The sequence below is a fragment of the Tuber melanosporum genome, assembly GCF_000151645.1.
Source record: "Tuber melanosporum whole genome shotgun sequence assembly, scaffold_9, strain Mel28".
NCBI lineage: Eukaryota > Fungi > Ascomycota > Pezizomycetes > Pezizales > Tuberaceae > Tuber > Tuber melanosporum.
Genome location: NW_003299139.1, coordinates 1,082,466 through 1,104,682, shown reverse-complemented (window position 1 = coordinate 1,104,682; position 22,217 = coordinate 1,082,466). Strand labels below are relative to the sequence as shown.

Genomic DNA, 22,217 nt, shown 5'->3' with positions numbered 1-22,217 from the left:
TACTAATCTGCCAAGCATCTAAATCAGGTTTAGTGTGCCCGGTCGCGAATTTGACTGTTTCAGACACCCCAAGGGATAGTAGAGGTTTGCGCCTATATAAGCAAATAAATTCTAGGATTTAACAAAAAAATAGTACGAGTATGATACCAGCACGTACCGTACCCGAGTAGTTTAATTACGATACCGTTAGTGTGCCCTTATCCCGCTCCATCCCTCCGATCTGCTGAGGCCCCACGTGTGTTGGAGCCGCACAGGGATAAACCCTCTTCCCATCAGCGCCCACGAGAACCTTGCCTCTCAAACGAACCCCACCACTACAGTAGGATAATACTGGTACTCTCATTTCATACCAAAAAAAGCGCATTTCCTCATTCCGCAAATCCTTAGAATCTCGAAGAGGGCTCCAGTGCCATCATGGTTTACTACTTCACCTCTAATATTGTAGATCCTCCAGCATTCATCTATGTCGGCAAAGACAAAGTCGAGAGTACTCAGCTTCCCCGCCTCCAGAGTAATACGTTCAAGCTAGCTAACTAAACATAGATGAGGAGTTGATCAAGTATGGGTTCAAGGAAGATATATGGTAAGTACGAAATATTCTTGTTTCCCCGCCTTGGCTAAGCTAAGCTAACGCTGAAGTCTAGGGTTCATTGATCATCACCTCTCTCCAAGTCCGGCTCCACAAGTGCACTAATCGAGTCCTCAAGTTTCACGCAGACAATCTCTCATCGGCACACATATACCTTCGCCTCCCGGAAGGCAGCGACTGGGAGAATATTCCACAGGACCTCCTAACCGATTGTACACAGCTCACAAAAGCCAACTCCATTGAAGGTTTGTGAGTCCCGCTCCCGCCTTCGTACCTTATCTTCTACAACTAGAAGGAAGCTAAGACTGGCTTATAGGAAACAAGAAGGATAACGTCAATGTTGTCTACACCCCCTGGTCAAACCTCAAGAAAGATGGTAGCATGGCCGTCGGACAAGTTGGATTCAAAGACCAACGCAAAGTAAAAAAGATTCTGGTCGAGACCCGAACCAACGCCATCGTCAACCGGCTGAATAAGACGAAAGAGGAGCGGTTCCCAGACCTAGCAGAGGAGAAGGAGGAGCGGGAACGGGAAATTCGGAACCAGGAGAAGAAGGCGATGCTTGAGCGGGTAAGAAGAATTTCCCACCACTACCATCGCCCACTACCCACCGCCATAATGGGCACACCATGCATGCGGGTAGGACAATTGCTGATTATAAATAAACAACGCAGAAAAAAGAAGAGGCGAGAGTCGCAAAGGAACACAAGGAGAAAGCTTGGCAGAAGGACCATGCTTACGATGACGTCTTTACTGAGTATGCGCTGGAAGCAAGCTCGAACCAGAATAGGGATGCAGCGTTCTATGATGATTTCTTGTAAATATAAGAGTCGTATTGGAACATATTCTCAATTCTAATGATCCATTTCAAAGCCATTTCCCCTCATCAGTTTGTCTACAAGCAGCTACAGAGCGCTTTGATCTGTCCTCCTCGCGGTCAGCATATACGCAGTGCGCGGGTATAAAGTCAGTACCGTAAATAGTTTTCTAGTTTCAACGTGACTTGTGTGTTTATTAGTACAGTAATGACGGACATATTTCCCTCGAAAGCTAGATTTCTCAGCTACCCTCGCGCTCTTAAATGCTTGTAGGGGTCACTCGTGGAGCAGTTGCAGGTGCTGCTAGAGGAAGGTGTTGTGCTTACAAATACTTACCCGTTGATGGGAACACAAAGGCAATGGGCAAAACGCGACAGGACTTGGTGGAGACGAACACACCGATGTCCAATAGTAGTGTTACTGTACTGTACGAGATCCCTCCCGTCCGTCGCACACCGTCGATCGCCAATCTTGGCTTTAGTGATTTTGTGCGACTCTTATCTCCCACATTCACCTACTCTCGGTGGAGGGGGGTGGCAGGATCACTTCTCACTCCTGCTACATGTAGTTCCGAGTGACCTTTTATGAGAATTCCTCCTTCCATTATCAACCCTTGTGCAACAGTAGATAACCTACAGTACAGCACATCCAGCGTGCACCGACAGATGCCTATTGTCCACCCGCCAGCTGTTGAAATCCCGTCTTCACCCTCTCTTCCCTCGCTATTTATTTATTTATTTATATAAACCTTTAACCTACCATCTCCAATTGTCAGCATCGCTATCGCCATCACCAACCCCAAGGAGTACAATAATATCAATAACAAGGAAGGAAGGAAGCGCAATGTCGACTACGATCCCATCTACTACAACCATAGCTTCCCTCCCGGTGGAAATCCACGCTCAGATACTCCGGTCACTGCCTTGCTTCCGCGACGTGCATGATGCAATCCTCGCCTCCCGACTCTTCCACAATGCGTGGGTGTCGGGCCAGAATGGCATTATTAACGCCATAGCACGAGAAACCATCCAGCCATTGGAACCTCTGGTAAGGTTATACCTTGCAAGGGAGCAGCAGAAGTTTGAAGTATCCGTGGGTTCGTTCCCCAACCACCCTCTCTCTCCATCTTCATCTCCGTCCCTCAATCCCAAGCCATAGCTAACTACCGTACCCATCCGTACTAGACGGAGCCACTAACCACCGCCTAACCCTACAAACCATAACCAACATCCGCGAATATATTAAAGCAGCAGCAACGCAGTACAATGCTATGGTCTCTACCCCCCTGCTTAGGCGCAACTATCGCATCGGGGAGGGGCCGGAACCGCCCCCGCGCACACCATGCGCTCTAGAGCTCGACCTCTTCACAATGACTTACCTCACCATGAAGTTGATAGAAGCCTACCCGCCAAACCTCATCGCGCCGCTGCTCTCGCGCACCGCAACAATGGACCTGCTGCGCATCCGACAGCTGCAGAAGCATATGTACGCACGCGGCCCACCCGAAGATGATTATGGCGGCGACAGGGGCGGGCTGGTGCAGAGAGAGTTCATGGCGAGGCTGCCTCGTGGGAGCGGTATTTGGGAGGCCATGGCGGGGAGGATGATTGGCGGGGAGCCATTCGCCCTGTGGAGGGAGGGGCAGGAACAGGTTAGGGGGCTTGAACGAGCGATGAAGGAAGGTAAGTTTCCGTGGGATGCGGGTGCCTCGGGGGCGGTAGAGGTCGTGCGGGGATCCGGTGGGGTGAATGGTTTTACTGGCGTGCAGACGGCTGGCGGGTGCAGTGGGATTATCGGTTTTTATAGGTACGTTTAACCACTTCTAGTGGGGTTATTTTCCTTTTCCTTTTCCTTCTTTTCTTTGAGTAGGGGCTAACTGCCGAGCTAGGTGGCAGTAATTTCTTTTGTGGTTGATGATATGGTATGCTATGTTACGGGGACCACAGAATACCAGCATAATACTACCTCCCTCCAGTAACATCTCTCACTTGTATCCGCAAAGACACTGCAGAATTTGACAAACCTTCTGTTGCCCGTTAGACAAAGCTGTTGTTGAGTTTTTTGTTTTTGCCTTGAATGTACAACTGATACTTGAAATGTACATCAAAAGCCCCTTCCCACAGTGCATTCACTCGAGTCTCCCATGGAAAAAGATGACAAAATTATTGATTGGGTGGGGGGGATTTGGTATAAAACTTGAGAGAAAAGACAAGTGCTATGCACAAAGAAAAGATATATAGAAAACCCCCGCCGCAGATGGCATTTCCATGAATCAAACAACGAACACATACATACCCATTGCGCCGTGACGAAGAAAAAAGTCCACCCAACCTGTCATTGCATTTCACGTGACCCATACAGCTCATCAATCAGATCCCTTTATACCACCCCATTGGTCGCTCACTCATCTTCGTCGCTGCTCTCTTCCTCCTCATCGTCCGACTCTTCGGCTTCGGCACGGGCCTCCGCTTCCTCCATCTGCCTTTTCAGCTCCCACATCTCTTTGCGAATCTTCTCGTCCCTAGCCATCCTTAATCTCTCCACTTCATCTACACCCCCTGCCTTCTTAAGCTTACCCTCCTCCACAAACTCTCCGAGCTCCTTCTGGAATTCAGGGACCCTGCCTTCCAACTCTTTCTGTCTAGCCTTTTCCGCCCTCTCAATCGCTTCCAGCCTGCCCTCATGATTTGGCTGTAGGGCGCGCACCTCACTAAGCACACTGTCCTTAGCTTCGGTAGGGTCAAGTTGATCATCTGGATGCACCATTCCCATGGGGAAACCCCTGCTAGCGGATCTCATGGCTCCGCCCGCGCCATTGGCCTTGAACTGTGTCTCTGTGCATTGCTCAACCAGCTGGAATGTCTGCCCTGCTTTGTCAAGATCGTCCTGCAGGTCTTCAATAAGGTTCTCTTGCATGTTGAAGAAATCCTGTTCTTGGCAGACGAGCTCAACCTCCTTCTCCCAGACCTTGCGGAAAACAGGTTTCTCTCTCTTGATGTATTCAGCCATCTTTTTGAGCTCTGTTCTGGCTTGCGCAATTTCTTTCTTCACTTGGTTCAGATTGCGTGCCAAAGGACGGACGCCTCGTTGAACCACGTCCTTCCGCAGATCTTCGACGGTATCCTGAAGGTCGTCGACACGGTTAACTAGAGCATCTGCATCATTGGCCAAGGTTTTTTTGCCGGCCTCAACGTAGGCACGACCCTCGTTAGGGCCGAGGGTTGGGTTACTGGCTACCGCCTTGACCGAACCAGCCTTGATCTTGATAGTAGACATTGAAGTATTGATATCGGCAACAAATGTAGAATAAACCTGTCGAAGGACAGCCAAATCCTTGCGAAGGTCCCGAATTTCGCCAAGTTGTGCCGTGTTGTCCTGCTTTGCCGAAGACGCTGAGGAGGGGTCCGGCAGCGATTGGGGTTGCGACATGAGAATCGGGGTCGTCACAGGGGGCGCAACTGAGAGTTCTGCTATCTTCTTAGCCGCCTCCTCTTGTCTCTCAGCTACTCTCTGAATTTGAAGTCCTTGGCCGTCAACTGATCCCCGTAATCCCTCTAACAATTTTCTGAGGTTGCCCATTCCATCATCAATATGTCTTTTGACCTCATCCAATACCTCAACATTCAAACACAATACGGCTCTATCCTTAACGTCTCTGGTATCCTCAAGCTCATATCGCACACCAGAGACCGGATCTTGTAGATAGATTTCCGGGAAGTCCTCCCCCGAAGGTGGGTTATAGTTGAATTTGGATATAAATAGTAGCCTAAGGGAGGTAATTGACAATTCATCCAAACCATCGGCAAGGTATACCTTTTTGATGGAGCGGCCAAGTTGAAGAAAAAGAGTGAGGTCTTTGCCCGGTGGCGGACTGGAAGAATCTCGCCTGTTGTCAGGCTTCTGTGAGCTTGCCTGAATCGCACCCGAAACAGCCTTGGTAGGAATCATGGCCTTCATTTCACCCTTTTGGGGTGTTGGGGGAGGGGACGTGTCCATATCAACTTTAATTGCGGGCTTCCCCTTGATGACCTCATTGTCTTTCGCAGGAACAGCTGGTGCCTCTTTCTCAATCTCTTTAATGGCTGGCGATGAGAGGTCGGTTTCTCGCTCTTCTGATATACGATTTACATTTCTCATTGGAGAAGTCTCATCGCTCCGAACTGATTTTGGTTGATAGGGACGTCTTACTCGAACAGCGTCCAGTGATTCCTTCGATTCCCGATTTCGAGGGACTGCGGAAGGGTTGGAAGGCAGCATTGGTACACCGCCTGGCGAAGTCCCTGTAAGCTTCGCAATTTGATATGCTGAATAGCGACGGGAGGCCCTTCTCTGAAGAGGGTCTTCCCGCTGCAAAGCGGCTAGAGCATCCTGGGCGGGCGGTGGAGGTGGTGGGGGTGGTGGGGGTGGCGGAGGGGGAAAGGTTTGGGCGGGGAAATCCGGCATAGAAACAGGTGGCCCATTGATTGTGGGCTTGTTATAAGAATCTACCGAATCGTTTGTTATGGGGGGCGAAGCCAGATTTGAACTGATAGATGCGTTGTGGTTGTGAGAGCTTCGCACAGAAGACGTCGACGTAGAACCCTTCGCTGAAGTCGGGTACGGAGGTGTCGGCGAAGGGCCCCTTTGATTTTGTCCCCCACTCGGAAGCGACGAAGAACGCGGAGGAGCAACCTCCTCTAAAGAATCGCCACTTCTTGTCCTGGGGGGAGGTGCTGGCTGAGATGGAAGCCCTCCCTCAGAAGGCGGACCCCCAGAGGATCCACCGGATTCCCTTGTATTTTTCTGTCGCAGTTTTTGTTGTTTCCGTTTAAGACCGTGTAAAAGATTAATGATAATCTCTCTGATTCGCGGCAGATAAACATCCAAGCTTTGCGGACTAGCGTCTTGACTCAGAGTGCTCTCCAGTATCGTTCTTAAGGCATCTGGGACGTTTCCAAGGTCTGCCGTCTCAACTCCTATGGCTGTGAATGCTCGGCAAGCCAGATTAAACTCGGAGCCGAGGCGAACGTAAACATCGGATACCTCAGCCTCGGTGGCCTGTTGCCGCGACCAGGCGGTGAGAGTTTCGAGTAGCTGTTTAGTCGCAATGAGAAGCTGAGTTACAGATTTCTCAATGGTCGACAGATGCTGGGAGGGCTTTAACTGCAGTTAGCAAGATATGTGGCGAATACCGAAGCATAAAAGCGCTCGCTACGTAGCAAGTGAACGGAATGTATGTATAGGCGGGCGGGCGCCTCAGTTGAAACTCGGAGGTAGGAAGCGGGGGAGGTGGGACTTACGCTAGTTTTGTTGCGCTGCCGAGGGCTTCTCGCAGAACCGCCAGAGTTTTGGGACGACATTGTCGAGGAGTTAAAAGCGGAATATTGGGATGGAGTTGGAGATCTTCTGAGACCAGAACTGTGAGAATCAGATTGCATACTCCGCAAAGGTGGCCAGCTGTGATGCGTCTGGTGGGGGAGGTGGGAGAAAGGAAAGGGGGTGAACAGCGGAAGGAGGGAGGTGGGTGGGGGTTGCAGTTGGGTGGCTGGTTAGTGGGGGATCTGTTGCGGTGGTGAGTGGGACTCGGTGACATAGTGCCGGGTTTGGGTCCATGTTTGCTGCTGAAATGGGTGTTCTGATCCCGTGCTGTAGGATACGGTAGCCGTACTGCACACTGCCTTCCCTTGTGAACCCTTACTATGCACTAGTACTGTACGACATCATACTGGTATGGGTATCAATGTATCATATCATATCACACGGGCACTGCTATTGTTGTCAGGGTACACAAGAGGAAAAGGTACCATGTTAATTAATATACGAGCATTATCGTCGTGCAATATTGTAATAAAGACCCTGAATGGATCTCTCTTTACCAGCAGCTCAAGGCCCTAACTAACCTTACATGAGTGAAGCCCGATTGTATGGAGTTTCATACAAAAAGTTATCAGTAACAATAAGTCACCGAAATCCTTAGAATCCCGGTAGTTGTGCAAGGTAGGGCTCGGGTACCGTACTCGAGCACCAGCACCGTATTACTCGAGTACCTGTACAGGCAATTACCGTGCCATGGTCGTATCAGGACTCGTCCCCATGCTGCTGGTTCAGCCATGCAACAACCGTGATTGACACGAGTCGAAATGTTGATAACCCTCGAGCTACAGCATCCAATTCAAAGGATCAGATCACTAGGGTTAATGCCTGTTCTACTGGGTGAGAATAAATCGCGCGAAGAGCAGCAGCAAGAACAAGGGTTATAGTGGATTTTACTGGTGGGGAATTCGAGGTGGAAATAGGGTTCCAATGAGATTGAAAAGGGCCAACCAAAACCCCCGCTAGATAACCCGTTAAATGAATAGGGAGAAGTGGGAGTGGAATGAAAAAGGGTTACTCGAGCACCCTTATTGATATGTCAGCATTTCCTCCCACTGTGAAATGCCACGAGGGTTGCATCGAATCTTCCTGAAGTTGGAAAAAATAGCTGCATCTCGGTATGGCAATACTACTGTAGTACGGTACTGTACTGGGACTGTTTAAGGGGTTAGGAGGGTAGGTAAATTCCAGCACAGGCAAGGCACTCCTGCAGGTTGAGGTTGAGTGAGCTGGACTACAGGCGGTAGACTACTCGGGTGCCGGTATGATACGATGCTCGAGTACTGAACAGTGTACTGTACTCGTACATAGCGCAGTCACGGCGTTTTTCAACCTCCTGACATCCGAGTACTGGCATCGAAGACAAGGCTTGAGGCTCATTGCAAAACTGTCGGGATTGTCTGATATTACATTACCGGTATTGTAGTTGAGGCTCACATTCTAGAGGGACGCAATGTGATCACTGAGTGATCATTGACCAGTTCCAGTTGTGTGCGCAGGGGCTCGGGGAGGAAAAAGGAAAGCATGGATGATGGAAGGAAGGAAAAACGAAAAAGTAGACCCGTGCAGCTATTTTTGGTCAGCTGCTCAAGGGACATCAATTGTTCGGTTTATGAGGCAAAAGGGTACGAAAGTGGTATTTATTTGTGCCACTTCTATGCTAAATACACTAATTTTGGTAATTCAGGGGGAATTAACCACCATATTCTTTGAGGCTTGGCATGATCATTGCCTTATCGGAACAAAATGTTGAAGTGAAAAGGGAAAAGAAAAGAAAAAATAATAATAATTATTATTATAATAGTTGTTTTGTGTGCGTTCAGAACCCATTTTTTCCCTTTCCCTCTCTTCCTTGAGAATAGTGTTTTGCTTGCTTGCTTCTTTCCTCCCCCGCGTGCTGGTAGCACTGTACGAGTACTGTACTCCCACAACATAGAAAGCCTCCTTCAAATACATTATTATTATTTTGGCACAGTACTTGTACCGTAGTTGATACTTTGCTTCAATCATCGTCCTCAATCATCAAGTTTCCTCACATGCCGTAAAAGTGACGAAAAAGAAAAGAAAGGAGAAAAATAGGCGAAAAAGTAACTTGACTTACAGTACCCTCTGTCCTTTCTTTTGCTGGGTCCTGAGACCTGACCCATTGATAACTACCTACCGGCACACTACCACTGCTACCTACCATACCATACATGCTGCACCGCATTGCTAAGGCTGCTTCTCTCTCATCGATTCTAGTCTCCCTCCTCTCCCTCCCCCTCCTCCTCTTCGTACACGTTCGCCAGGTGCTCTTCTAATTCCACTTCTAAATTTTTTCTTTTCTTTTCTTGCCGTTCATTTCATCCTTTCTTCAGGTTGGGAACTTTCCTTCGTTGTGGTTGTTTTCGGACTTTGATCAGCAAACGGAAGATCTCCTTTCCTCGCTCTTGCACTGTCTCCCTCCCCATCTCTCGTGCTCTCTTTCCCCCTCCAACATCCCCTCCACACCTTCTCCGCCGGACCTCCGACTTCTTTCTCCTCCCCTTCCCCTCCTCCGAACCCCCTTCATTACTGTCCACTGCTTGAGGGGAAAAGCAGAAAAGTCTCTGAGACTCGGCGTCTTACAGAACGTGTTTGTTGCATCCCTTCGACCCTGGTCATGCTTCCTTGCTTATTTTTTTTTTTTTCGCAATTCTAGCTTAACTCACGACACCTAATTACGAGCTCTTGCAAAACTACATTGATTCAATATGGCGACCACTGCAACAGCTCCTTCCGCAGTGACCAATGGCGCTTCTTCTAACGCTACTTCTAACGCTGCCGGAGGAAGACCACAGTTGAAGGGTAGCATCACTGGGGGCTCTGGCGGCGGTGGAAATTCGAACAGACGACCTACTCAATCACCCATTGATGGTGCCCAGAGGTAAGCCTTATCATTCTAGAGTATGTTTCTGTCTAGGTGGGAGTGTGTTACCACTGTATCGGCCTCTGCGGTTCAAACCTTCCAGACGGAAACCGTCATTCCCTCGTTTGGGGAGTTGTCAACCTTTATATACCTTCCCACAAGTATTTCTGAACTTTAGTTTTCTCTCATTTGTTCACTCTACTTCTATCTGAATTGTCCCTCTGTCAGTTGAGCCTGTTGTGAGCTCGTCTTCTTATTTTCGGCCGATGTTCATCTTTACTTCGTTCCAGTCCGATTTTTTAGAGCGAGCATTATTTTTGGTGCGTGTTGAATGATAACTGATTTCGGTATATGCAGGCGAAATTCTTCTCACAAGCCCTGGCAAACAAACAACCAACAGCAGAAGTACAACGGAGCTGGAAACCCAGCTTCTGCATCACCCACACCTAGCCAGTCCGCAGCAATGAAAAGCAGGGGCGCCAACGCCTCTTCCGGCGGGGAGTCTGATACTCATGATAAGCATATGCACGATAGAACCCTCTATCTGCTCATGAATCTTGTGGTAAGTATATTTTCTGTGTTAAATTCGCTTTGGAGTCCGTGATGGCTTTTAGCTGTGGAATCTTTTATCTAGATATACAGCCGTTACTTAATGCCCTTAATTAACTCAATTCTGGGTTTTTAGCCGTGCAGTATTGCTAACCGAGTGCTTGTTACACAGGGGAGACAAGTGACAATCACTCTAAGAAACGGCGCACGCTTTGCGGGCATCTTAACTGGTGCAGACACCAAGAGCCACGACCTTGGTGCTACTATGAAGTGGGTTCGCCAAGTCCGAACCCCCTTGGGCGATAACAGCGATGAGAGAGTCGATGAGGTTGAATATGTTGGTGGGGGACTCGAAAAAACCATGGTTTTCGAGCCGAAGGATTTGGTCGATATTTTTGCTGAGAAAATTGCCCTTGGGGAGGACGAAATTCAGTCGCAAAGTGCCCACCAGAATGGTAAGTGCAATTCTGGTGATTTCCCCTACTAATGTCAGTATTGGAACTGACGTGGTTTGAAAAAGGCGCACCTGCAGGGAATTTCCGGACCGATGCTGAGATATCCGGAAATCTTGCCCTACGGGAGCGGGAGTTGCACAGATGGCAACCAGACGAGAAAGCTACTGAGCTTTCCCTCGAGGAAACAAATCAGGGCTCTGGTCAAAGCTGGAACCAATTTGAAGTAAACGAACGTCTATTTGGCGTTAAATCTGATTTCAACCCCGACATATATACTACAAAGCTGGACCGATCACACCCTCTATACCAACAACGGGAGGCTATGGCTGAAAAGATTGCTCGGGAGATTGAGTCGCAGGGCGTCGGTCCAAATATGAACCCACACCTCGCTGAAGAGAGAGGTGTTTCTTGGGGTGACGATAGTGGGAAAGACGAAGAAGATAGATATGGGGCTGTGCAGAGGACTCCTGCGCAAGCAATTCTCCCTCAGATACAACTGCCTAATAACCGTTATACACCACCAGCGCTTCGGGCGCCTACCGCACTTCCAACAGTTCCCGGTGCTCCGCATGATCCTGCTATAATCTCGTCTCAGCTGCTTCGGCCTGAGACCCTACAGCAGAAGCAACATCAACAGCAGCAGCCACCACAGGCTCCTCGGCCTCCGCCCCCACAAATAACGCTCAATCAACAGCCGCCTAATAAGGGTTCTGAAGATGTTTCAGCAAAACCAAAGGAGAAGACATTGCTCCCCGAGACAATAGTACCTAAGAGGGGGCACCCTGTACCACCACCTGTGGATCCTGCTATTCATAGCTCTGACGCCCCTCTTCCCCAAGAAGTGACCGAGAATTTTAAGAGATTCGTCAACTCGGAGAAGGAACGTTATAAGAAAAAGAAGGCTGATCTCGTTCAGAGGGATAGAGCATCGAAATTGGAGGAACTTAAGAAGTTTTCTCAGAATTTTGTCTTGAAAACAGAAGTTCCACAGGATCTGGTGCCAATATTGGCAAAGGATAAGTCAAAGCAGGCGGAGATTGTCGAAAAAGCCAAGCAGAATGTTGCCAAGACAACTAGCACACCCCCCACGGCTGCCGCGCAGCTCTCTCAAACATCGAGGGTTCCTCCTCCGAACAGCTTCGCCGCAAAGAATCCCGAGGAGTTTCAGTTAACACGTCAACAGCTGTTACAAGGATTTCCTCCAACTCAATCGCGTTTACCACGCGGACAGCAGGTTCAGCAGCCACCTCTTAGTACTCGATTACGTCAAATCGCTGTTGACCGACACGCCGGCCATCAAGTGTCTGTAAGGTCTCCCGTACCAATCCCTGAACACCCCCACAGTGTTCCCACAGGCCCTGCCGCTGCGAATATACCGACAGCTCCGAAGTCCACATCACCCTCTTCCGCGGCCCATCTTAGGAACTTGAGTGCAAAAGCCCCGGAGTTCAAACCCAATCCTACCGCTACGTCTTTCACGCCAACTCTAGGCGGCCCGTCCACCAATACCACCCCTAGTCCCACGACTTCTGCGCATGCTCACTCCTCTAGAGCTGCAAGCCCTTCGGTATTCTTTGGCGATAAGAAAGTAAAAACTTCACAGGAGAAGCCATTAATTGCCGATCAGTTCAATCCGTTCAAACGTATGAAGATAGCTGCACCCGCTACACCAACGCCCACAGATGGGCCTGGAAAGAAGATCAGAGGCAATTCCAACGACTATATTGAGCGTGCATTTGTTACAACCCCCACGTGGCCGACTACTGAGCAAAATAAGGACAAGAAGTGGGAACAAATGTTTGCAAAACCGGAGTTCAGTATAGCTAGTTCCATCCATTCGCCTCAACCCCCGCACGTTATGCCTCAACCTCACCATCAGCAAATTCCCTCTCATATACCCCACATCAACCCACCTCCTCATATCGCTCACCAACCACATCCCCACATGTCTCAACATATGGGTATTGTTCCTCCACATTATGAACCAGAACAACATCTACGGCAGATCCCTCCTTCAGTAATGCCATCTCCAAGTTTACACAGCGCAACGGTGGCTCCGTACCAGCAGTCTCCTGTCACCCACCACTCCCAAATCGGGCCCATGTATCCTTCGCATCAGCAAGCGCAGTATGCTGTTCCGAGCGGGCCAGGTGGGCCTGCATATGGTTACTATAGTTCGGGCTTTAGGGGAGCTGCCGGAGCTGGGCCAATGATGGTACAAGGCCACCAACCTATACCATATCCAGCAGGACAATTCATCCATCATCCACATATGTACTCTCCCCAGCAACCTCATGCCTATCTCCAGGGCGCACCTCCTCCGCCCCCTCCCAGTTCTCAAGGATATCCAAGTCCTGGCAGGGGCGCTCCGATTATGATGCACCAAGGATCTCAACAAGGGACGCCTGCTGGCCCGCAAATGATGCAATATACTCTCCAGCCAGGACAAACAGCCCCGATGTATGCAGGGCAAGGACAGCAACAAAGTGAGTTACTCCTCCATGGCCCAAGTTGGTTGCCCCCGCGTCCTCAATCTACTGTCTCCCTTCCTCCTGTCCCTTCTACGCCGGCGGCCAAATTTGCTTATAGTCGTGCTGCTTCCCCTGTTGCTCCATCCCCCCGCATGCGCAATTTACACTTGTCTCCTCAACCCACTTCTGCTACTCCACTTCTTGCATCTCCTTTGGCTACATATACCACCCCTTCAGCAGGTGGTTCGGGCTTGTCGTCATACGCTCTCCAACGGAGTCAGACGGGAAATGCCCCTATGGGCGCCGGAGGGGGGCGTGGCCGAAGGCAGGACAATGGTAGTGGCAGTAGCGGAGCGTATATGGGGCCGATTATGATGATGCCTTCTGGTTTGGTGTACAGTGCATATTCTAACGATGGATCAGTTGGTATGATACGTGGACAGCCACACCCCCACCATCAAAGTGGGCCCCCGCCACCCTTTTACCACGGACCCCATTTCCCGCCCGGGGGTAGGGGCAATGGCTATGGGCATCCACAGCAGCACCAGGGTGGCCAGCATGCTCCTCCCCCTCCCCCACCACCTCAGAGCCAATCACAGCAAGCACCGCCAGAGGGCGAAGACACGAAATGAACACTGTATGATTTGTGGGAATAAGGTATGAAAGGGTTCGGCGTTTGTCTTGTATCTTTGGAGTTTGGATTACAAGTGGGCTTTTTTTCTTTCCTTTACTCAAAAGGACCTCTGATCGTAACTGGTTAAGAGCGGGGGTGAGACATTTGGGGGAAATCTGGGTACTACAGACCGGTTTACCATTGTTTGCCATTCTTGTTTTTATCGATATTTTCGATCTGATTTGATTTGAACAGAATGACAATTCCTTCAAATTCACTGTATGCCTCTCCGTGCTTGTAGGGGTTCCGGGTCCAGGCCTAAATTTTGTATCGCGCTCTAACCATATGTGTGCATCTTTTGTCTTATCTTTTCACTATTTATATTGATGGATACTCATAACATCTCATCTACCCTCTCCCGCTTTTTCTCGCGAACAATTTTCAAACGGGGCAAACGCCGATAGAAATAGGGGGTCTTACGGTTGTGCTTTTTTTTTATCATCACAGACGCTACGCATAAGGAGGTGTTGTGTGGGTGTCGGGGAGTTGTCTTCATTCTTTTTCCTTTTTACTTTTCCTCCTTTTCCCCCACTCGATTTTGGGTGGAAGGAAAGGAAGGCTTTCGATGTGAAAATGGGTTAACGGAGTTTTAAATGGTCACCCCTTTTTTTTCTCCTTTTTCACTGCAGGTGGTGGCCTAAGGTGTTGCTGGGGATGGGGGTGGAAGTGGAATTCAGGTAGACGAGTGGGGGGTGGATGAGGATTATTACTATAGTAGATCCTGTGAGAAATGGAGTTTTTTTTTTTTTTGTTACAACCATGTTTCGGAGTGATTACGGGCGTTGGATATCGAAGTGGTTGGTCGGGCCAGGTTAGGTCAGGGAGCCTCACTCGGTTTGTAGCATCTGGCCATCATAGCTGGGCTGTTCCGTTCATATTGCCGGCAGTAACAGCGGGATATATGGTATTCACGTCAAAGGCAGTCGATACCTAGATCATGTGTTGCGTAGGAAAACATCTCTGAGGTCTTGGTTCTGCACGAATGCATCATTCTAGTTCACCCTTGTTGGCCGGTATCATGAATAGTGACTCGCATGACCAGAACCTGACCTCAATCCGCCGTCCCCCCGTGGGCTGCACATGGTGAGATGCCCCCAACGACCTGTTGTCGCACTGTAGGAATAATAGGCTTTGATGTTAGCCTTGAGTTTTCACGTTGAGCCGCCAAATATACTATATGAATTCTGGATATTGCAACTGGAGATTGGCTTTGTGGCGGCTTGGACGCTTGGGGTGTTTACTGCTATGTAATAGCTGTGGATTCACATGGGTGGTCTATCGATCACCAGCTTACCCACTATTTTGTTCTTCTTGATATGATATATTAGACGGTTACCGATATTGACTCCTACCTCAACTTCTTGTGCACGTGCTATCATAATAAGTTAAGATATGTCTTCCCAACACCCCAATCACAGCAATATCAGACGGGACGAGCAGATTCTCCCTCCGTATTCTACTCTCGAAACCTCCTTGCTAGGGAGGATCCGTTCTCCCGCGCTCTTGGGTCGGTTGTTACGTGTGTTGGTGCCCCCCTCCCCTCCGGGGGTCCCGGCGGTGATGGCCGCTGCTTGCGGGGCGCGGGGTTTGTCATCCCGTATCGTTTCCTGGGGGTGGTGTAGGTGCCTCATCACCTCCTCCTACTCTGTACACCTTCTCCATCAGCACCGCTTCGGACAGTGTGGATTAGAACATGTTCGCAAGGCTCGGGGGGCATTGGGGATATCAACACCCCGGACGCAAGCAGTTATGATACAATATCAATCGCTCTGTCTGGTTGTTTCATGCCAAAAAAAAGGCCCAGATTTGCCGATGAATTACTATCGTGTCCCCAGGCAAACTCCATGATTTCAGCGGCCGAAGATATGAAAGACACATTTTCTCAGGTTCTCTGTGTGCGGATGCGGACTCCCGATTTTGTTCAGTGGGTGAGCGTGAGCAAAGCCCGCCACATTTTTACTAGTCGGAACTAGGTGTGAGCCACGATATTCGACTTTTCGAATTGCTCAATGACTGAAGGACCCAATCTTGCGAGTTCCTCCCAGTTACACCAGACCCCCGTGGATATAAAACGGTGCCCGAAATGGCGATACACCCGAAACGAGGGAAGCTATCATACTCACGGACGTGCCCAAGGGGGGGTCGCAGATTCTATCAGATTATCATATGATATCATGCATCCCCGCGTAACAAAACCAAAACCTAAACCCTCGCATCCCCCTTGCGTCTTCATAAAGTATCACTCACCCTCAAGCCTTCCAAGTGAGCTCGAACGGTCAGTTCCCGTGGCGCATCATACTCAGCACAATTCGACATCGTATGATAAAACCTGATTGTAAGGCGCATCCCAATTTTAGAGAAAGCTAGTCGGTGCGAGTAGATAATCGCTTCTTTAAAGCTAGTCGCATGTCCGTTTCTAGGAGGGGAAAACAAAAATACAGCTCCTTGGACATTTCTTGCTAGACCTATGAAGCGATGCGGTTTAGTTCTGTCGATTCGGGATCGGGGATGCCTTTGCTATGTTATGTCAATAGAGACTTTGCGATCAATATATCCAGAGTCTTTTTAGCTATCTTGGCATGCATATGCCAAGCCTTAGAGTGTCTAGATCTTGATTTGACTTTCCGGCATCAGCAAATCTGTGTGATTTGACCTCTGTCATTTGAAACCTTTAAGACTCAATAAAGACTATTCTGTTTCACAAGATTCCTTACTCTCCAGAACTGTCAGATACTTCAAAATGTGTGACCTTGACCTAGCTTTGTTCAACTTCGAGTTAGGCTTTGCAGAATTGAGAACTTATTAGCATGCATCGATACATACAAATATTCGATTGTGAGGATTAGAGAGAGAAGGAAGACCAAGTGATTTGGAGGAATTGGAGCCTCATCCATGGAGGACATACTGTAGGTAGTATATTTAAATATCTCCAAATCAAATATATATAAAAAGTAGTAACAAAAATAAAATAGGTTTTCAAAGGAAGAAATCAAGAGACTAGTAAATTGTCTCAATATTCTACCAATAATATATGGAGAGAATGGTATTTGTGAGCCTGATGGCATAGCAATATGCATACTGCTGGTAAGACTTGCATAGTCTCATCAGTTATCTGATATTCATTTACAATTTGGTTGGAAACTGGAGTGAGTTTCACATATTACCAATACTCTTTTAAAATTTATCTATAAGTAATGGAAGCATTTACTATCCTTTGATACTGAAAGAATAACACTTTAATGCCTGGCAGCCTATACGATTGTGATTAAAGAAAAAAATGCACTGTTAAATAGCTGTTGGGGCTTTGTTGATAGGATATTACAACTAATTGCTAGGCTAATTTATGGCCAAGAGTCGGTTTATAACAGGTGGAAAAGAATACATTGTCCAAAGTATCATTTATATAGACTAGTGGAAGGTTGAATTTATGATTCTACTGTGTGGAAAGAGAGTAGGGTATCAGAAATATTAAATGTTCATGCTTATGCTCCCAACTGATCACCATTACAAGTATATTGGGATAGAGCATATGGTATTAGTGATTATTTAATATCACAATTTAGTAGTACCAGTATTATAGCAGATGAGCGAGCTTGGAATAAATCAATGTCATGAGTTTGAATTATTGTAGAATGGTGCTTTAAAGAGGTTTTACAACTCTTTACTGCTCTGGACTTTAATGAACTCAATGTCTTTTAGTTTCTCCTCTTGGACTACAATATTCTGTTGCAGTTCTTCTTTACAATACTCATATTTGTTTATACAATCCTCAAATTCCTCAATACTTTATATGAGAAACCAAGAAACAACTTAGTCTATCTAACCCAAATGACGACCCTGTCCTTCTCCAACCTCCTACTTTAGTGGAATATTTTTACTTTGAAGAATAATAATAGAAAGTATGTAACTATTTCCTAAAGTAATCTGAAGTCTCTGAGTCCTAAGATCTAAAGTAGTCCTATATAGTCCTCCTAGTTTTCCACTATTTTACACAGCTTCCATTAGCATTCCACAGTTTCTCACAGTCTTTAGTGGTTGTCCACAACCTCTTACAGCATCAATCAGTCCTTCATATTCTTCTACAGCCCTCTACAGCCTTTGATGGTCTCTTCACATTTTCCACAGCCCCTAGCAGTTTACCTCCACATTCTCTACAGCCTTTTGCAGTCCCCATATCTGTCTTTACCTCAGTCTCCTACTGTTTCTGATACCTTTCTACCATTCCCTGCTATCTCCAATAATTCTCCACGGTTTCACAGAGTTCTAGTCTTAAGCAAATAAGTGTGGAAGAAAGTAGGAAGAGAGTAAGTAAGTGAACTAGGTACTGGAGGTGAAAGGTAAGTCTGTCGAGCCTGTTCTTATTGGTTCTAGGCCTTCTCAACTACTCTGAGAATAGTATTTGCTCTAATCACTACTCTAAGAATTTGACTGACCTTTTCCTTCATCAAGTTGCACGAAAATCCACCAGTTGTATGCTTTGACAACAGTTTATACCTGTACAAATTGTGCCTATAAATGGTGACTTGAACAGACTTTTATATACACTGTAGTACATAGAAGTAAGCGAGTAGTTGAGGAGCAATTAAGCAGACGTGTGAGAGAGCGATTGAGTAAGTATATGAGTGAGTGAGCAAGTGATTAAGTAGGCAGGTGCATGAGTGATTGGCTGAGTAGATGACAGAGAGATTCGGTATGAAGGTGGATAAGTAATTGAGTAGATGGATAAGTGGGTAAGCTAGAAATTAACTCAACTGAGTAAGTAAGAAAGTTATCCAGCGAGCAAGGAAGAGTGTGACAATAAGGACAAGAGCTGATTAGAGTCAATAGTCAGGTAGAGGAGTTAGAGGAAACTTTAAAGTATAGGAGAAGGCATGGAGGTACCAGAAATATTCTAGGAGTGACCACAAAAGCTTGTTAAGAATTGAATAAAAACTTGGATTGACTCATTGGTACACTGATTGCTTTCAATTAACAAATCCATTTTTCTTCCTAATTCTTACTATATTACAGTATTTTCTCTCTCTTTAATCTCTTATTCCTCCACCTGCTTTTTCAAATCCGTTGCCTTCTCATATCGGTAATAATCTATAACCCCAGCAACCTCTTTTGTAAACAGATTTTGTCCTCGTTTTTTTTGGTTCCAGTAGTTGTGGTGACCCAGGATTACTACCACTATTGCTAGTATTAGGTAAAGTTAATTCCTTTCTCTTTGGTCTGTCAAGTTCCAAAGTTCTTTTTCAGACAAGTCTTTCTAGTGAACTCTGCTATAACTTCTTTCCATCTGTAATCTTCTTTGACATCTTTTCCTTTGCTGTCTTTTTAATTTCTGTCTTTTTGGAAAGAGACTTATAGCAGAGTTGAATATTATCCAAATGTTCAATATGTTCTATAACTTCTTCATTGGTTCCATTCTTTTGCTTTGAATAAAAATACTTCCTCCTTTTTTTATTTTATTACTTTTATTTAATTTACAGTTTAATATTATAAAATAAACTTTAAAATTACTAATCTTATACTATATAATAAGTTTTTCTATTAGGTCCTTACAAAAAGCCCAGTACTGACTCATTCTATACTGAGCAAGATTTTGAAAAACTTCCTCCTAACAGCTTTCTTTGCAACCAATCTTACTTAAAATTGGATCATTTACTTGTACTTGATGTGTAAGAGCCCGATCTTCCCATAGCTACCAAGCACCACTACCTTTTCACTTTCCTAGTGGTAGTATTTGTTGGTCTGTTTCCTGAGTGTCTGTTTTTCTTAGTATGCATAATTAGCTGATTTAAATCTCTTAACATTTCAGTGCATATGATGGAAATAAACCTAGTTCTTGTAATTGCATTGAAACCATCACTAGTTGTTGAAAAATATATTTGGACGGTAATTGTGTTGTAAATTATAGCTATATATGTATTGTTGTCATGCCTTAAACTAGTACCCCGTTGTTATATTATCAATATCTCATTACATCTACTTATCACAAACTGAATTGTAACAAGGTAGATTAGAGTGAAGGAATAAGGTTTCCACATGACTGGTACTTGCGAGTCATAGGTGTTTATTATTATGTAATGACTCACAGTTGTGAGTCATATGATATTATGACTTTCACATGTGACTCATACTTATGAGTTACAAGTCTCACATATGTAATGCAATTGCTCACATGACTTGTTATGATATTTGTGATTGGTTTAGGTATGTTGCAAAGTTTACTCATACGAGTCAGCTGAGGATCTCATATGACTCACACTTGTAGGTCATAGAATATGGTAACATGAAGGTATGAGTCACACAGGGTTAGAGTTGGGTAAAGTGTCTGTATAAATACCAAGGTCTAGGGACTTCTGGTACACACGCTCCGTCACTCCTATTTTCCTCCTACATAGTTTGGCAACACTACGTCAACTATCGTGGGCCCTCCCCACTCCCCTCTGCCCCCTCGATGGTTCCTGTCTAGGAGTACGGTTAACTCCTCCAGCCTCTCCCGCTTTGGCCTCCCTTGTCTCTTGTCTGCTTGATGGGGGAGTTATCTGGGCTCGCCCAGTAGTCCTGTCTTGCTAATAGGGGCTCGCTTAGCTTTAGCACAGTTGGCTTCCGCTCTTCGCTTCCTGGCAGCACTGGCAGTGGTGGACGTCCTTCTCCCCACTTGCACGATTCCCGTTGGGGAACGCCTCGGCTAGTAACTTCGGTGTCTGTCTCGCAGTGAGATCGACCATACCCTCCTAGTCACACAGTTCAAGTTTCGGTTGCCTTCCTCACCTTGCCCTTCCACCTCCCTACTGCCGGTGGGATCCCTTCCACTAAGTGACGCTATCTCTCGGAGAATAAGGGACTATATGAGAGACACGGTAATACGTCAGTTCGGTCTACAGTCGGGTTTGCACTAGGGCCTTTGGCCCTACCTCCACTTTCCACTTCGGTTGCCTTGGCTCGCACCCTACTGCCTTCCCTCCTTGGCTGGTACCCTACTACCTCCTCCCTCTGCCACGTGGTGTTCCGGGGTTTCGGCCTGCTGCCTGCCCGTGGTCGATCTTTGGCTGGTATCCTACTGCTGAGTGGCATCCCCTCTGCCAAACATCCATTCCTTGGGCCTGGTACCGTGGCCTCTGTTCTCAATTGGCGGGCCATGGTATTGCACTACTTCTGTGGCTTAGCTGGTTGGGGGTGCTTGGCCTTAGGGCTCGTCGCCGGCCGCCTACTTCGGGGGTGGTTCTTTAAATAACAGCAAATCTGGTGGTACGGTGGGCAGTGGTTGTTTTCCTTTGTGGCCCCTACGGGTTTTGTAGTTTACGGGATGGAGTTTTTCCTTATGCTTTCCTGCTTAGCTTATTTGGTTTCCTTCCTGTTGACTACATGTAGTTAGTGGGTGGGGTTTTCTTTCGGGCAAGGAATCTTCTTGGGCCTTTGGTTGGCTTCTAGGCGAGACCCTTGCGCGTTCAAGTCGTGAGGCCTGCGGGCTGGGCACCTGAGTTGATTGCCCTTAGAGTGTGTGTGGTTGGGCCCATACCAGAAGGTCTTGGGGGTACGGGTTTTCTCTTAGTCCGGGGTGGAGGGGTCTTCTTAACGCCATTGCTAGCGCTGCATGCGATGTTCTTGTACCTTAAACAAGTAACTAAATGATTATAAAAAATAAAAATGAAAAAAAGAGGACTTCTGGTACATTGGAGGACGCCCAGACAAAGGGACCTCGCATCCACTCTCCCAATCGTTATTGATGGACTCCTTTTCCGCTCCTCCGGGGTGGTCCATTATCTCGGCCACTGGTTTGAGCCTGCCTCTTATTCTCTCCAATGGGCTACCAACACCCACTTCTCGAAATGTCTTGCATTTACCCAGGGTGCCTTCTCCATGCTTAAGAGTCTATCAGGTCTCGGTAAAGGGCTCACCCCCTTCCTCTGCCACAGGCTAGCATCCTCCCTCCTTGCACCCATACTCCTCTTCAGTGCAGATCTCTTCTCACCCTCTGCAACTATGACTGACTGGCTTGCTGTCTTTTGGAGACAGGTCCAGTGATAGGTCACCAACTACTTCTCCGAGACCCCTACCAGTATCCTCCCTTGCGAGTCGGCCCTTCCCCTGATACAATACCTTATTAAACACCGTCAACGCCTGGCGGCGCTGAGGATAGTGTGCCTCCCCCTGAAAAGAAATCCGGCTACTGCACAGCTGCACTGTTCCTTCCCTACAACCTCTTGTTACCGCTCCCCGGAGGACCACCGCACCTTGATGGTTGGGCTTACGCCGGGCTACAGGTACCTGAATTGGAAAACCCCCGAGCCATCCCCTCTGGTAAGGAGGCATCTCCCACTTAATGCAATAGCCCACCATGTGGGCAAGCTGGTCGGTCATTTTTCTCGGGTCCCACCAGCATTGCCTGCTAGTTAGCTCTCAAATCGCTCACAGACGGTGTCCCCAAGCAG

The 22,217-nt window shown here is 47.4% G+C and overlaps 4 protein-coding genes; 3 read left to right on the top strand and 1 right to left on the bottom strand.

Annotated features, from left to right (window-relative positions):
- The first annotated feature begins 330 nt into the window (after positions 1 to 330).
- GSTUM_00011758001 (uncharacterized protein) lies at positions 331 to 1,464 on the top strand. XM_002842120.2 has 6 exons: positions 331 to 487; positions 544 to 550; positions 577 to 583; positions 708 to 834; positions 906 to 1,159; positions 1,264 to 1,464. Exons 1-6 carry the CDS (start codon positions 415 to 417, stop codon positions 1,408 to 1,410), a joined length of 615 nt encoding a protein of 204 aa, XP_002842166.1. The 5' UTR covers positions 331 to 414; the 3' UTR covers positions 1,411 to 1,464.
- Positions 1,465 to 2,032: 568 nt separating this feature from the next.
- On the top strand, positions 2,033 to 3,223 carry GSTUM_00011757001 (uncharacterized protein; the record flags this gene model as incomplete). XM_002842119.2 has 2 exons in its annotated part: positions 2,033 to 2,503; positions 2,592 to 3,223. Exons 1-2 carry the CDS (start codon positions 2,251 to 2,253, stop codon positions 3,221 to 3,223), a joined length of 885 nt encoding a protein of 294 aa, XP_002842165.1. The 5' UTR covers positions 2,033 to 2,250.
- Positions 3,224 to 3,439: 216 nt separating this feature from the next.
- Positions 3,440 to 6,848, bottom strand: GSTUM_00011756001 (uncharacterized protein). XM_002842118.2 has 4 exons: positions 6,687 to 6,848; positions 6,398 to 6,543; positions 5,857 to 6,319; positions 3,440 to 5,775 (listed from the first exon to the last, which is right to left on the bottom strand). Exons 1-4 carry the CDS (start codon positions 6,744 to 6,746, stop codon positions 3,808 to 3,810), a joined length of 2,637 nt encoding a protein of 878 aa, XP_002842164.1. The 5' UTR covers positions 6,747 to 6,848; the 3' UTR covers positions 3,440 to 3,807.
- Positions 6,849 to 9,336: 2,488 nt separating this feature from the next.
- On the top strand, positions 9,337 to 14,551 carry GSTUM_00011755001 (uncharacterized protein). XM_002842117.2 has 5 exons: positions 9,337 to 9,664; positions 10,004 to 10,208; positions 10,368 to 10,650; positions 10,716 to 13,136; positions 13,545 to 14,551. Exons 1-5 carry the CDS (start codon positions 9,492 to 9,494, stop codon positions 13,751 to 13,753), a joined length of 3,291 nt encoding a protein of 1,096 aa, XP_002842163.1. The 5' UTR covers positions 9,337 to 9,491; the 3' UTR covers positions 13,754 to 14,551.
- The last annotated feature ends 7,666 nt before the right edge of the window (positions 14,552 to 22,217 follow it).

What these genes read in the sequence shown, in the direction of transcription:
- GSTUM_00011756001 (XM_002842118.2), bottom strand. Translation starts at nt 6,746, where the DNA reads ATGTCGTCCCAAAACTCTGGCGGTTCTGCGAGAAGCCCTCGGCAGCGC. An exon ending in GGCAGCGCAACAAAACTAGC is followed by an intron (nt 6,544 to 6,686) that starts GTAAGTCCCACC and finishes CTGCAGTTAAAG; the next exon opens with CCCTCCCAGCATCTGTCGAC. An exon ending in CCACAATCAATGGGCCACCT is followed by an intron (nt 5,776 to 5,856) that starts GTTTCTATGCCG and finishes CCGCCCGCCCAG; the next exon opens with GATGCTCTAGCCGCTTTGCA.
- GSTUM_00011755001 (XM_002842117.2), top strand. Translation starts at nt 9,492, where the DNA reads ATGGCGACCACTGCAACAGCTCCTTCCGCAGTGACCAATGGCGCTTCT. An exon ending in CCCATTGATGGTGCCCAGAG is followed by an intron (nt 9,665 to 10,003) that starts GTAAGCCTTATC and finishes CGGTATATGCAG; the next exon opens with GCGAAATTCTTCTCACAAGC. An exon ending in ATCTGCTCATGAATCTTGTG is followed by an intron (nt 10,209 to 10,367) that starts GTAAGTATATTT and finishes CTTGTTACACAG; the next exon opens with GGGAGACAAGTGACAATCAC.
- GSTUM_00011758001 (XM_002842120.2), top strand. Translation starts at nt 415, where the DNA reads ATGGTTTACTACTTCACCTCTAATATTGTAGATCCTCCAGCATTCATC. An exon ending in AAAAGCCAACTCCATTGAAG is followed by an intron (nt 835 to 905) that starts GTTTGTGAGTCC and finishes ACTGGCTTATAG; the next exon opens with GAAACAAGAAGGATAACGTC. An exon ending in AGAAGGCGATGCTTGAGCGG is followed by an intron (nt 1,160 to 1,263) that starts GTAAGAAGAATT and finishes TAAACAACGCAG; the next exon opens with AAAAAAGAAGAGGCGAGAGT.